Raw genomic sequence first — 15,230 nt, 5'->3', positions numbered from 1 at the left:
TCTCTTCCTCCTTTGGGGCTACATATGGCTTCAGGGAACAGCCATCTGCTGAGATCCAGCTTCTTTATGTGCTGCACTGGGATCTGGGGAATTATCCTCCTAGCACAGCCAGCAGTGGACTCTACACTTCTTATTGGCAGCAGCTCAGTATCCGCTCCATGGTGTGTGGATGTGGCACATGGGGATGTGGTTTAGTGGTGGACTTGGCAGTGCTGGGTTAAGGGATGGACATGATCATAGAAAGCTTTTCCAACCTAAACAATTCTATGATTCTACTTTTTGTGGGCAGAAATTATTTGGTTTTTAGGACAAGAAATGACCTAGTGTACCTGGTTTCCTGTGAACTAACATCTTCATTGCTGGGGCTCACCCCTGTCTTGCAGAGGAACAGGAAGTGCCCTCCAATGCCTTGGCCAGCGTGGTTCAGTTTGTCCCCCTGGAGCTCATGGATGGCGTCATAAGAAACCTCACCAATGATGACAGCATCACTGATGTGCAAATGATGATGGCCATTGGCAGGTAGGAGAGGCTGTGGGAGTGAAAGCTTTAACTCAGTTTGGAGAAACGCTCTGTGTGGTTTTATCCCAAGGAGCTTGGCTGGTGCTACTTAGTGAGGAGAAAAAGAAAACCCCTACCCCTTGGTGTAGGGAAAAAGAAAACTTCTGTATCATTTCTTCTAGCCCTGAGGTCCTAGAGAGCTAGAATAAAGAGTGGCTTTTATTATGATTATGACTATTATTATATTTGTTTGGTTTAATTCAGTTTATTTTCTTAGAAATAAATTGCATTATGGGATGTGCAGGCTATGTTGAAGACATTTGATTTTTTTTCCAAAAAAAGACATGGTCTTTGCAGCACCAGTGCCCTCTTTGGCATCCCAGGTCTTCTTTGCACACTTATGTCCAAGTCCTACAGCTCTTCTGTCACTTACTTAGGTGTATCTTCAATGATCTTAAGGGTATTTTCCAGCCTAAATAATTCCATGATTCTGTCTTTAACCCATGTTTTCCTTAGAGGTCTCCATTTAAATAGATGATATTCACACGCAGTGGTGTGTGCACTTAACACAAGGGAGCTGCTCTGACTTGATCTCACTTTTTTCTCTTTTTCCTCTTTTTTGCATATTTTTTCCTCTTCTTATTACAGGATTTGCATGTCATTCCCAATAAAGTTAAATGACAGAAACATGTTATTTCTGATGGGAAGCTTATGTATGCAGAAAGGAGTTACTTCTCTTTGGCCTGCTAGGGAAAGTAATGGCTTTCTCACAGTCCAGAGCAACCCAAGACAAAATATTAAGTTATCAGTTCAGTTCCTAACCCTCTTCTCCATCTTTTTCTCCTTCTGGACACTTGTTGCTGCAAGCTCCAGATGAATCTTCTTAGAATGCCAGTGTCTAAATACAGAGGTTGCCAAATCAATTACATCATTCTTTAAAACAGTCTTTGTCATGCAGAAGGGGGAGTAAATAATTAGTCAGAGCCCACAAAATGTAATTAACATCACTTAGGAGAAATGTTGAAGTTTTGGCAGCATGTTTATGGCAGGTAGGTGCCCCAAAACCAGCAGGCTGTTTGAGATGTCTGCTCCATGCCAAGAAAATCAAAGGAAAGTGTACAAACTGAAGATATTTTAGCTTAGTGTCCCTGACAAACTGGTTGCATGCAGAAGTGTTTTCTTCCAAAGTTTGGGTTTGGGAGTAGCAGGGGAATTGGATTTATGTGGAGCTTCTGGTCAAGCATGTAAAGAACAAGTGGTGGTAAAAAAAGCAAGGCTGTCACCTGCTGGCATAAGTGTACATCACAATCTCTTTTACAGAGTTTGTATATTTTTAGATAAACTCTATTATTGTGCGTCTGTGATGTCAGAGATACTCACAGATTTGTTGTTTTTTTTTTTTTTTTTTTTTTTTTCCCTGGGGATGTATCTGTTCCAAAGAGTCCAGGTCCAGATGCAGAAGGCATCTGCTGTCACACAGCTATGCAGGCACTTGCTACCTCTGGAAATCAGGGTCTAGGCTTTTAAAAGTTTAGCATACCAAATCAATGACTTCTTTGTCAAATTAGGGTCATCACTACTAAAATATTTGTGGATAGTGCAATGTGAATTTAAAATGTAATTTCTTCCTACTGTAGCAACACAGGCAGCACTGTAACTTAGCCACCAGTGCTGATAAAGTATATCAAGAAAATAAGGTTATTTTATGCCTTTTTAAAGAAGATAGGGAAAAAAAGGATCTTTGAATCTCTGGATCCATCTCCCCGCTTTATAGCATTGCATTACAGTTCCCTTTAATGAATGTTCAACTCTGCTCCTCAAAGCAGGACAATGTTCCCACTGCTTGTCTTTCACAGCTCTTCCACTACTGGATTGCTTTTGTGAGTCAAATCTCTCTTCTAACAGCCAGTCTGTGTGTATTTCTGGACATCTTACAGTTCATTTGATCTTATGCCAACAGAAATAGCTGAAATATCTTTTGCCTCCCTGGTGTTTATTCCTTCAATATGTGCAGGAAGAGCAGTCCCTTCCCATCTCTGCTTTCTCATGGCTATGCTAAACAAGCCAGGTTATTTTAAGCTTTTCTTGCAGGAAGTGTTCTTCATTTCCTCTACCACCTGAACAGGTTTCTTCCACACAGTTCATTGGTCTTGGGCACAGATGGTGGTGAACATGGTGGTGCACCATGTCCATCATGGCAGCCTGACCACAGCCCGAGGTGTCATTGTTTTGCTATGGAGAACACCTTTCCTTCTGCACCACAGATGATGATGGTCCTTTCCATGGCTGCTGTTACACTGGGAACTTGTAGTCACCTGGTATCTGCCTGGTTGTCTTCAAGAAGATGAGTTACTGTAGTCTTGCATGCCTTTTGAATCAATACATTTCCTTCCAGTTCTACATTTCTAATCCTCAGGGTCTTCCTTGTGACTCCTTGATCTTCCTCTTGTGTTGATGATGCCTGACAGCTGTGCATCTTCACATACAGGGATTGCATGGCTTTCCTTGTTCACTGGTGCAAATGTCTGTGCAAGCTTCTCTGGCATTTGCTTTATTATCCAGCTTGGCTTGACTTTTATTATTTTTCAGCATCCCAACATATTCTGCTTTTCAAAGTTTTTTTACTGAGTAGACTTTATTTTTTCCAGTTCCTTGTAAACTTCACTAATTCCTGCTCTTTGCCTTGTGGTGGTTAGTTATCGATCTTTCCTTCTTTTATTTTGCATAAGATACAGATTTATAAGCAAAATGAATTGACTGGGTAAGGTAGCTGAACTGAGGTGTAGCCTGAAGGTCTGGGGTATCTTCAAATCAAAGGTACTGAAATGATCAGCAAAGTTTGATGCTTGGAGATCCCAAGTCTTACTTCCTGGACATTTAAACAGAAACAATCTGTCATCACTTAGTCTTAGGTTATTGTTTTAAGAGAAACTTCTGTAAAGCACTTATTTGTTGCAGAAACTTAACCACATGTGGGTTTAGTAGCTAGAAATGAAATTTTTTACCTGTGACATTCAGGAATAATTGGCTTCTATTAGAGTATCCAGGTGGAGTTTTTTTTAATATGTTTTTGGAAATCAATGTTTCCCACATAGAGGACTAAAATATATGAATCTGAGTGTTTTTTCCTTACCAGCAACAATGCAGAGATCAAACCAGTATAATTTGTTTTCTTATGGTGACAATGCAGAGACCTCAAACAAGCCCGCATATGAATAGTGTATAGAGCACTGCACCAATTTTAAACACTTGAACTTGACTAGACTGAATTTTTTTGAAAAAATCCCCACTTTACTTGATGGACTTGGGCCTGATCCTCTGATGAACCACAGAGTGATGGTGACATTGGGGTATTTCTACTTCAGGCTCTGTTGTGCTTTGAATAACATGTGAAATGCCTTGTGAAGAGCCTGTCTCATCCCAGTGACTGAACACCAGTTTGGAGGAGGTTTGGAGATCCAGAGTGGAACTTGACTTTTACAATACATGCATTAAATTTATTTAAGAGTTTGTGTTTCATTTCAGGATGATTGACTGGGTGTCCTGGCCCCTGGGAAAGAACATAGACAAGTGGATCATTGCTCTGCTGAAGGGTTTGGCTGCAGTGAAAAAGTTCAGCATCTTGATTGAAGTGACTCTTTCAAAAATAGAAAAGGTCAGTTGTCTCTTTTAAATGTGAATGTGAACCACAGAAATACCATCTCGCACCTGAAATATCACCTTGCCTTTCAAATGACAAGATGAGATGTGTAGAGAAAAAAGAGTTTGCTGTCCCAAGGGATACTGATTTTGCAGCTAGGAATGATGTTCTCCAGAACAACCTGGGATTCTGCAGGTTGTGGTCTGCGGAGGTACTGATATCTTAATGGTCACAAAATAAAGTAGCCAAGGATTTTCAAGCCAGTTGAACACTCTCCTTCCCAATCTATGAAGCTCTTGTAAAACTTGCTTTTGGGAATGTGACATGCTCTCCTTTGACCATGCCTGGGTCATTGCTGGCTGGCACAGGTAAAATACATATCAGTGAGTGTATTAATAGTCTACACAGTCACAGGTCAGTTCTAAAGCCTGTGCCCTGGCTTCATTCTTTTATTAGTGTAGATAAAGCCAGCGCTGCCATTGCCATCACCTGTTTCAGCAGTGAGTGCTTGCTGTCTCTGAAAACTGTGATCAAGCACTGAAACTGGTCACTATTTCAGAACTTTTTCCATGCTGTGGTCCTACTCTTCCCTCCTTAGAATAATGGAGTTAACACCTGGCTGAGCCACCAGAAGAAGTCATAATAGAAACTGCTATGTTCTTGGGACATGTTTTTGTGGTGGGCTTGGCAGTGCTGGGTTTACAGCTGGGCTCAATGATTTTAGAGGTATTTTCTCACCTAAATTATACTGTAATTCTAAAATTATCAGTATTGGAACATTATCAATAACTGCATTTGTCTTTGTGATCCCTCAAGTGCATTGAGCAATGGGACAGTAGCCAAGCATCTCTGGCTTTTCTTTCTTTCCTTTCATTGTTAATACATAGGAAAGGGACACAGCCCATAAAATAACGTGATTTTTAGAAACCCTTGGAAGTTATGATCTGACAACAGTAGAGTGTATACAGGTATTTTTTGTAAAGTATAATAAATATCATTATGTAGCCTTTGGAAAAGATACTTGCTTTTTCTCTCTTTGTCTGAAAGGTTAGTGATAAAGTTCCAAATATGTGAATAAATTGAGGCATGTTCTAGAAAACCTAGCAATCTGCTGTGCTTGCATAGTTTTTTCATGAGGAGATATGAAGATGCAGCACTGTCATAGAGACATTACACAAGGCTGAAAGGGTGAGGATAACCCACACAGTATTTTTAAGGGTGCCCTGAGCCAATACTCAGGACAGGAGATGACTCTGGACACCTAGTTACAGGCTGCTTGCTTCAACATCCAGCATGGATTAGGAAGAAACCAGCAGCCATGGTAGATGCCCAGCGCTTCTGTTTCCTGCCGTTTCCTTCTCCTGCTGGTTGTAGTGCCATCCTGCCTTCTCATTTGCTTTTTCTTCTCCTCCACCAGGTCTTCTCCAAGCTGCTGTACCCCATTGTGAGGGAGGGGGCTTTGTCTGTCCTGCAGTACATGCTGCTGAGCTTCCAGCACTCCCACGAGGCATTTCACTTGGTAAGGCTGTGTCTGGCACTGGGATGAGGCCATTGTCCTGAGTGTAACCCTGCTGTGGGGCAGCAGGGATAGGAGGGGACCTAAGGTGTGGCAGATGTTGCCACTCTGGCTTTGGAGTGCATTTGGTGGAGCCTTTGCATTGAGAACATCTCAGAGGGCCCTCACTGTGGAGGGCAGGGAATACATTATTAAACAGCCCTTGCTTTTCCTAAAGAGGTACCTCACTGTCTGTTGGACTCAGTGGGCCCCATCCCACATGTGATTCTAAATTGTCACCAACATGTGGCACCCATTTCTTTAAGTGGCGGATCATCTCTGAAAGGTTTGTACAACATCAGTGCAGCAAGACCAAAAGACTGGATCAGAATGCTTTACTACACAAGTTCTGTTAAAAGCAAAAACGACTTTTGGCAACATTTGAATATCCACTTTTCATTTCCACAGTGATATTTTATAGTTTATTTTGCTGTTGGCACTAAGGCACAGCTCTGCTTCCTGCTGGTGTTGCCTCTGGAATGCTGGATTAAAAAAGTGAGGCTGAAGGCAAAAGTATGCTTGTAGTGATTGAACTGATAAATGCAGTGATGAAAAATTACTCCTATTAATGTTAGATTTTGTACTTTCTGGTTAAAGCCCTTATATTTGGCTTTTCACCTGAAATTCTCAGAATAAACAGATAAGGCTAGAAAAAAGCAAAGCTAGCCAACATTTTCAGCTGATGCTTTTTCATTCCTCATCTGGAGATACTTTGGAGGAACCTGAATTTCTTGAGAAACTCTTTGGTTTCTAAAATTAGAGTAATTAAAATGTGTTGTCTTCAGTTGGACATCAAATTTCGAAACTCACCAAAGCTGTGAGTTGCTCTTGGCTTGATGATTCCATCTGTAGTCCATAAGCATACATTTCCTCTTTTATTTAACCTTACAGGTCTAAACCATGTCTTTTTGTGTTTGCCCTGGCACTTTGGAAGGGTTTTGAGAATTGTTCACATCACAGCTTAGCAAATTTCTGATGTATAAAAAGGTGCTGCAATTGATCTGCTTCCCTGACAACCTTTCCTGTTGGAAGGGAAATAATTAAAATCTCAACATTTTGAAGGGAAAGAAAAAGAGGAGAAGAAGACCAAGGGAGGAAGAGAGGACCTGGAATGGGCTGGACTGTGGTCCTGATACTTTTCTCTAGGTTTACACTGGGCTAAAAATAACTTAAAACATAAATATGAAAAAGGTTGTGTAAGTGTCTGGGTCACTCTAGCACATCTGCAGGGTTGGAAATCGGTTATTAATTCTGCGTGCAGCTGCAGGGTCAGCAGAGGGTGCCCGTGAGCAATGGATCATTTGCATTTGCATTTGCTTGTGCATTTTTACGTTTTCGAGGTGAAAGCAAAATAAAGAATGTGCTGTTTCTATGCCTGTTGCCACCCATCCCACCGTACCAATTCCAGTTCAGTGTATTCAGTATAAAACACCATAGAGCACAGCAGACAACATTTCTTTTAGGCTAATCCCATTTACCTTGCAGGTTTGAATCCCTGCACTTGGCAGTCAGCATATCCTTTCCACCGTGGGTGTTGGATTTAGGGGAGACTAAAGAATGGCAGTTGCAGCTCAGCAAAGCAGCAGCACAAACCTGCAGGTGTCATGCAACAGAAAACCCTCTAAGGTTGCCAAAATCAACAAAAGACTTATGCTGTTGAGTTCAAAGGGTGAAGGATGAAGTCTAGAGTGGCTCTGAAGTCAACTCCTGTTCACTGTCTTTTCTGCCTGCAGGTGAATTTCATTCCCCTAAATGTATTAAAATTCTGTAAATAATGTGGAGTAATTTTTGTAGTGAATTTTTCTTTTTCAGCTACTCCCTCACATCCCCAGGCTGGTGGCCTCCTTGAAGAAGGAGGACTCCAATTCTGCAACCAGCTCCCTGGAGCAGCTGGCCGAGCTCATCCACTGCATGTTCTTCCGCTTCTCAGGATTCCCAGACCTCTATGAACCAGTCCTAGAAGCAATAAAAGTAAGTCATGCCCCTCTCGGTCATTTTACTGCTTTCCATATGGAAATAGCATCTTTGTCAGTATCTAGAATAGAGGGATTGTCCCACTCATAGAGGTGTCCTGACCTCAACACCTCAGATGGTGGTAGAAGGAAGGGGATTCAAATTATGAGTCTGAGCCCTGTGTAGGCAGGTTGAAGGAAGTTACTTCTCTAATGGTGGGCCTGCAGCAGCCCTGATGGTGCCTGTAGGTTTTAGCTATAACTTTATTCTGAAATGCCTCTAAAGGACTAATACAAACAGATAAACTCTTCTGTGCATTGAGGTAGGTTCATGTGAAAAGCGGGCAAAATTAGTTGTGTGAACGCCTCTAGCAGAGGAGTTTTGCACTTGCCCATTACTAATTCTTCATGGGAAAATATCAGTCATAGGATCATAGAATACCCTGAGTTGGAAGGGATCCACAAGGATCATCGAGTTCAACTCCTGACCCTGCACAGGACAGGAATCACACCAGGTTCCTGAGAGCATTGTCCAAATGCTTCTTGGCTTGGTGCCATGACAACTTCCCTGGGAAGCCTGTTCCAGTGTCCAGTTACCTCATGCTGGACACTTTTCCTAATATCCAACCTAAACCTCCCCTGACACAGCTTCACGCTGTTTTCTTGTGCCCTGTCACTGGTCACCAGAGAGAAGAGATCAGTGTCTGCCCCTCAGCTTCCCTTGTGAGGACAGATAATGATTTGTAACACAGATCTCTCTTTCCAAGGCTCTCCCGATTCCAAATGAAGACAGGATTAAACACCTCTTGGGACAAAATGCTTGGACCTCCCAGAAGAATGAGCTGGCCTGCTTCTACCCACGCCTGGCATCTAAATCAGAGACAGGAAAGATTGGGTTAATTAACTTGGGAAACACTTGCTACATGAACAGCATCATACAGTCTCTTTTCATGGCTTCAGAGTGAGTTTTTCCTTTCTTGCTCCCATTCAAGACTGCTCTAGGGGCTGCTTGTCACTCCAGCCTTGAGTGTCCCACGCTGATTTTCCATCTCACAGACTGCATCTCTGCTTTTCTTTCACAGCTTTCGGCATTCAGTGTTGAATTTAACTGAGGGCAACTCCCAGCCCCTGATGACAAAGCTCCAGTGGCTCTTTGCATTTTTGGAGCACAGTCAGGTAATTATTTCATGTTTTAGTTATTTGTTTGGACTGTGGCTGCGGAAAGGCTCGTCTCCAAGTTGCTTCCTGCTGGCTCTAATGTGCTGATAAGGAGCTGTGGATCTTGGTGGGTTTTTGTAATGGAACAAATTTTGTTTATATGAAGGAGGCTAATTTTGGGAGAGGTGGAGGGAAACACCTATCACCCATGAAAGTGGGCTATGTTCACACCAGGCTGCCTGTCTTTAACTTGTGGTCTTCTTAGGATGGGCTGATGTCATAGCTAATGGTTTTGACAATGAAGTCCATTAGGTAATTGTTTACATCTGTGGTCAGCTGTGTCAGAAGCCTGATGGTGTGAAGCAGAGGCTTTGTTTCTTGCTGTTCAGCAAGAGAGAAGACTGGAGCAGCTCACTTGTCCCACTGCTGCCCAGCAAGGCACTAGCAATCACTGAAAATTGCTTTACAAGTGGTTTTGTTAAAAGGATAATTATAAAACCCCCCTTACATTCCAGATCGTTGAATCCTCTGTATGTGAGGGAAAGTAAAATAAAAATAACACCCTTAAACAAATTGTAAATATTTCCATGACAAATGTGAAATTTAATGAAGTGACTCCTGGAGATACAGCTAGGTCATATTCAATTCCTCTCTTGAAAAGATATCTCTCTGTCCCTAGAAAGACAAGACTTTGGAAAGTCAGTGAATTTTCCCTTGCTGGGAGCAAGTCATCCAGGCTTTTCAATTTCCCAAGGCTTGACTGGCAGAGCAGGCTGGTAGCATTGTAGTATTATGTCACTACAGATGACCTGGGGGGGAAATATAGACATCCTGTTAAATGTAATATTTGGCCATAAAGAGTCTAGATTTTGATGGCAGGTTAGGGTGTCTGTGTTCTGTGATGAGCAAGTACAGAAACATATTTGCTTGTTGTGTAGCTGATGGTTATAGTTTCCTGTTAATTTCCTTTTGGTTATTTTTCTTCTTTGAGCTGTTCTTGAAGCTACTTCTTTGCTAAAGATGGGTCTTTTTCCATGTTAATTAAATATCTGCTTCCTAATGACAGCAATTACATTATCTGGTAACACAGATTACCTGCCTGCAGTGAGCAGAACATTGGGTGCAAGTTTAGTAGTTTTTTGTTTGGGTTTTTTTTTTTTTTTTTTGTTGATGTTTTTGTTTAGTTTTTTTTTTGGTTTGTTTTTTTTTCATGAAAGGATTTGGTGAGAGAGATCCTGATCAAATTAAATGGAGCAGCAAATTAAATTCAGGCTGAATTAAGTAGAATTATCTAGATCAGGCCAATAAACCATTTCAAAATTGAAGGATAAACACATATCCATGTGTTTATTTTATAGAAGTATATGTATAATAATGTCTGAAATTCATCCTTACCATCCTGGCTTGCAGCAAACAAAGAAAGTCTTCTTGTGCACTGGGATTAGCCTTTGTAGGGGAAAAAAAGGGACCTTATCAGGCACAGAACATTGTGCTCCCAGTGAACCAGCCAAAAAAACACTCCTCTCCCCTCTCCATCCCCCTATGTAAATTGAGGAAAAATCGCTAGAATTACATGCATTTCTTCTGTGTTGCTGCCAGCGACCTGCCATCTCCCCAGAGAGCTTCCTCTCTGCCTCCTGGCCACCCTGGTTCACCCCTGGAGCTCAGCAGGACTGCTCAGAGTACCTCAAGTATTTGCTGGATCGGTACGTGATGAGTGCTGTGATCTTGGAGCCTGGTGACAACGGCGTCCCTAAACCCCAGTGTAATGTTTAATGCTAACCCACATGCAAACACGGCACGTGGCTCATACCCAGAGGAATTGGGAGAGTGGAGGGTTGGGATAGTGAGACTGGTCTGAAATGAAATTCTGTTACTAATGAAACCCTGTTTGGACAATTTTAGGGGTTAGGTCAGAACTTAGTTCAACTTGAAAATTTCTGCCTTTGCTCTGAGGACACAAGGAATTAATAGAATTACAGAGTCATTAAGGTTGGAAAAGACCCCTATGATCATTGAGTCCAACCATTAACAAATCCACCACTAAATCATGTACCTAAATGCCACCTCTACACATTTTTAACAATTCTAGGAACAGTGATTTCACTACTTCCTTGGTCAGTCTGTTCCAATGTCTGACTGCCCTTCACCCTTTCAGTGAAGAGATTTTTCCTGATATCTAATCTAAAATTGTACCAACCTTAGAGATTCTCCTGACAAGCCACTCAGCCTACTCTGTAAAATGTTGATTTTTGCCTTTGCTGAGAAATATCAAATCTCTGGTGTCCCAATGATCCCTCTAGAAGTATGTGGTCAGTGGCACATGAAGACTTCGGGTTACCAAATCCTGTCTGTATCCTTCCCACCCTTCTGCCACAGCATCAGACCCCTGGGTACAGGCAGGTTAACTGGGATTAACTACTTGCAGTGAAGAACAGGAGCCCTACTTTAGAAACTACCTCTTGGTGTTTTATTGATGCATAACACAGCCTTTTTCTCATCTCCCAAAGACTGCATGAAGAGGAAAAAACTGGAAAAAGGATCTACCAGAAACTCAAGGAATCCAGCTTGACGTCTCAGTCGGTGGAGCATCATTACTTAAACAAGACATTGATTGAGAAGATGTTTGGGGGTAAAATGATGACAAAGATCCGCTGCTTGAAGTGTCTCAATGTTTCCTCCCGAGAAGAAGCCTTCACAGACCTGTCCCTGGCTTTTCCTCCATCAGACAGGAATGTGCATGGGAACACATCTATTCTACCAGTGGAAGAAATTGGCCCACAGTTCATTGAGCCTCCAGAAAATGCAGGCCAGCTTATGGGCTCTCCCTGGATCCAGAGGAAGGCCCCCATGGCCAGTGACCATGCAATCCCATCAGTGTCAGTGGAAACATTAGGTTTCCAGGAACAAGGAGAAGCAGCAAATCCCATACGTGGCAATGATGTTGGGGTGGATACAGCCAAAGACCCTCTCTCAGCTTTTGGGGAGCAGGCATGTGCTCCCAAGAACTCCAGATCTGTTCCAGATTTAATCAACTATTTTCTATCCCCGGAGAGACTGACTGCAGAGAATAAATACCACTGTGAGAAATGTGCATCCTTGCAGGATGCTGAGAAGGTGGCAGAGCTGACAGAGGGTCCACACTACCTCATCCTCACACTGCTGCGCTTTTCCTTTGACCCACGGACTATGAAGAGGAAGAAGATCTTGGACAATGTCTCCATCCCTGTGGTGCTCAAGCTACCCATCCTTGTTGCTCCAGAAGAAACTGAGGAGGTTTGCCATCATGGGAAGGATGGTGCAGTCCCAGGGAGTGGCTTCATGACTGTTGTGTATGACCTCTGCAGCGTGGTGGTGCATTCAGGCATCTCCTCCGAGAGCGGCCACTACTACTGCTACTCCAGGGAGTGCACTGATACCGCCCCCCACGGGCAGCCCTGGGATGGGGTGCCAAAGCCAGCCTCTGACAAACAGTTGGACTTTGAAATCCAGTGGTACCTCTTCAATGACACCAGAGTTTCCTTCTCCTCCTTCGAATCGGTCAGCAATGTCACCTCATTCTTCCCCAAGGACACTGCCTATGTCCTCTTCTACCGGCAGCGGCCGGACCAGCAGAGCTGCCTGCTGCACGAGGCTCTGGCTGAGGCCAGCCGCCTGCATGGCGAACCATCCCTCCACAAGGACTTGATGGAAGCCATTTCCAAGGATAACATCCTCTTCTTGCAGGTAACTCCTGCTGCTGTGCACAGCAGGATGTGGTCCTGCAGCTGTCTGACTCATGAACCATGTTCCCACAAATCCAGGCAGCAATGGGATCCTGTCCTGTGTTTAAAATCCTGCAGATGCTCACCCAGTCCCTGAAGCCAAATCCCTTTTCATTTTTGGCACCCAGATATAAACAGGTTATAGGCTCCTGATGAAACCAGGCACTGAGATTGGTACAAGACACCTTGTGGCGGTGCTTGGGGTTGACTTGGTATTGTCTGCTCCTGGAAATTTAGCACGATATTTTCTTTGAAGTGCCTGGGAAAGAGAGGATGATGGATTAGTTTGGATTAGAAGGGACCTTTAAAGGCTATCTAGTCCACCTCCTCTGCAGGATGAGCAGGGATATCTTCAATTCAGATGCTTAGAGCCCCATGTGGCCTGACCTTGAATGTTCCCAGGGGTGGAGCATCTACTGCCTCTCTGGGAAATCTGTGCCAGTGCCTTGCCCCTTTCATTGTAAATTCTACCCCTTCCTCTCCTTCCCACCTTTACTCACTGGTAACTAGCTGTTCCTTCCTACCACCCTTGATGTTCACCTGAACCATTGCAAACTAAGTCTTTTTTTTTTCCCTTTTTCTCTTCTTATGATAGAATCATAGAATAGTTTGGGTTGGAAGGGACTTACAGACCATCCAGTTCCAACCCCTCTGCCATGGGCAAGGACCCTTTCTGCTAGACGTGGTTGCTCAAAGCCCCATCCAACCTGGCCTTGAACACTTCCAGGGATGAGGCATGCACAGCTTGCCTGGGCAGATGGGTGAGCTGGGAATACAAACTAGAAGAGATTTCATTCAGCTGATGGAGCTCAATGTTTTCCAAACAACAGTGTCTCATATGACATGACCTGCATGTGGGGTGATTTGGGGGGTGTCTCCTCTCCCATAGGTGACATAGGAGGGCTGGGTTTGATCACTGAAGAACTGCAATGTTCTGCTGCATCCCTCCTGCTGAGCTCGAGAGCACATGGCCTTCACACCCCATTATAATTTGAAGGAAACTCCCAGGGGGAACCTTGCAGGCTCTTGGCTGCTCAGGGATGGTGGGAGCATCCTCCCACTTGAGTCTTTTATCTGCTGATATCCTTGTGCTATTTTTCCCCCTTCCTCCTCCCAGGAACAGGAAAAAGAAGCGAGGAACAGAGCAGCCTATATTTCTGCCTTGCCGAAATCCCCGCTGTGGTGGAGAGACTTGGACAGGGACAAGGATGATGACAGCTCGTCTGGGGGCTGCAGCCCAGCAGCGGGTGGGGGTGGATCTGGCTCCTTCCATGGACTCGTCTTTTAGCCAACAGCTTGAACCAGATGGGCAGTGTCCACGGGGCAAACCTGAAGCCAGAAGCTCCTCTTCCTCATCCCGATGACAGTGGCCATCTTGGAGTATTTGAGAAATATTTCAATGGAAAAGCTCTCAGGGGAGGATTTGGAAGCGCCTGGAGGGTCTCGCTGCTTCCTATGCACTTGGTCTTCATGCCTTAATGTACCTAAGCTAATGCAGAAATGAGCAGCTGCCAACAGCTCGGAGAAGTGCCCTTTTGCTTCATCATAGCCATGTCTTGCCTGCTGTGAGCCACACCACCAGCCTGGGGAGGTGACAGGGACAGGCACAGGGAGGAAGACAGACCCAGCAGGGCCCCAGGGATGGAGATGTCCCATGCACATCTGTCTGCAGCCCTTTCCATGGCACTGAGTTGGTTCTGGGATGACCTCTGCTCAGTTGTTATATTTATTTTTAATGTGGCATGGGAAAACCCTGAAGGTAGAAAAAAGTCTGGAAAATGCCAAAATGTAGCAGTGCTGGTCTGTGAGGCAGTGAGCTTGTAAGAGAAGCAGTGTCAGGTCAACCTGAGGGAGTTTATGCTTTTTTATTGTTTTGTTTATTGCAAGACACCCAAAAGAGACTGAGGGGCACAAACCCATCCAGCCAAGAGCGACTGACCTGATCCAGTTGGGGTTTCTAGGCTCCATTGAAGACTCATTGTGTTACTGAGGACCTCTGGATGCTTTTAGTGTGCACGGCAGGTCAAGACACACAGCTGTTTTTCCAGATGTGTCTTTAGGACTCCATTAGTCTCTTTCTGCTGCTGTCATTTGTTGGCTTTCTGGGCTGGATCTGCCCTTTAAAATTTGGGTTTTCCCTTGGGATACCCTGAACTGAGCAGCAGATGACAGAGCCCCCCCTAAACTCATGATCTATTTTTTTTAAATGCTGATTTGCAAGGTGAGTAGCCCTATCAGATATGTTATATCAATCCAATATCAGTATATACTATGTAAACCAATGTATTATATAAATCAGTAATGAGATGGGGCTGATTTTGATGGCAGATGGCCCACTCAAGCCCCAGGCAGCGCATCTACAGGACCACAGCTCCCTCCCTCCCTTGTCCCTCCCCAGCTCTTTTCCCCTGCCTGCTCCTCCCTCACATGTCTAGTAGAGATTTCTCTGACTCAAGTGGCAGAGACTTGTGCCTTAGGTCCTAAGTGCAAGGCCTAATCCTGACAATTGTGTTTTTGTGGAGGAAAAGGCAAAGCACAGACATTGCTATGGATAATGTGAGCAGAAAGTCTGCTAGAGAGGACACTTGGGGTCAAATACCTGGTGTATACTATAATATTCTTTTATTGTCTTTGCTATATATAAATAAAGGAAATTAATTCAA

At 43.8% G+C, this 15,230-nt stretch overlaps 1 protein-coding gene across 3 annotated transcripts in view; it reads left to right on the top strand.

Annotated features, from left to right (window-relative positions):
- Window positions 1-15,230, top strand: part of USP35 (ubiquitin specific peptidase 35) — a 26,367-nt gene extending 11,137 nt beyond the window's left edge. For all 3 annotated transcript variants that reach the window (XM_068181684.1, XM_068181686.1, XM_068181685.1), the window contains exons 3-11: window positions 384-519; window positions 4,024-4,153; window positions 5,556-5,657; window positions 7,506-7,664; window positions 8,413-8,606; window positions 8,728-8,821; window positions 10,403-10,509; window positions 11,314-12,529; window positions 13,685-15,230. In XM_068181684.1, coding sequence (XP_068037785.1) covers window positions 384-519; window positions 4,024-4,153; window positions 5,556-5,657; window positions 7,506-7,664; window positions 8,413-8,606; window positions 8,728-8,821; window positions 10,403-10,509; window positions 11,314-12,529; window positions 13,685-13,855 — 2,309 coding nt within the window. In that variant the 3' untranslated portion in view covers window positions 13,856-15,230. The remainder of the gene's footprint in view (window positions 1-383; window positions 520-4,023; window positions 4,154-5,555; window positions 5,658-7,505; window positions 7,665-8,412; window positions 8,607-8,727; window positions 8,822-10,402; window positions 10,510-11,313; window positions 12,530-13,684) is intronic.

Source organism: Anomalospiza imberbis, chromosome 2, assembly GCF_031753505.1.
Source record: "Anomalospiza imberbis isolate Cuckoo-Finch-1a 21T00152 chromosome 2, ASM3175350v1, whole genome shotgun sequence".
Classification (NCBI taxonomy): domain Eukaryota; kingdom Metazoa; phylum Chordata; class Aves; order Passeriformes; family Viduidae; genus Anomalospiza; species Anomalospiza imberbis.
Note: the sequence above shows the minus strand (reverse complement) of the source record. Positions and strands in the feature narration are given on the sequence as shown.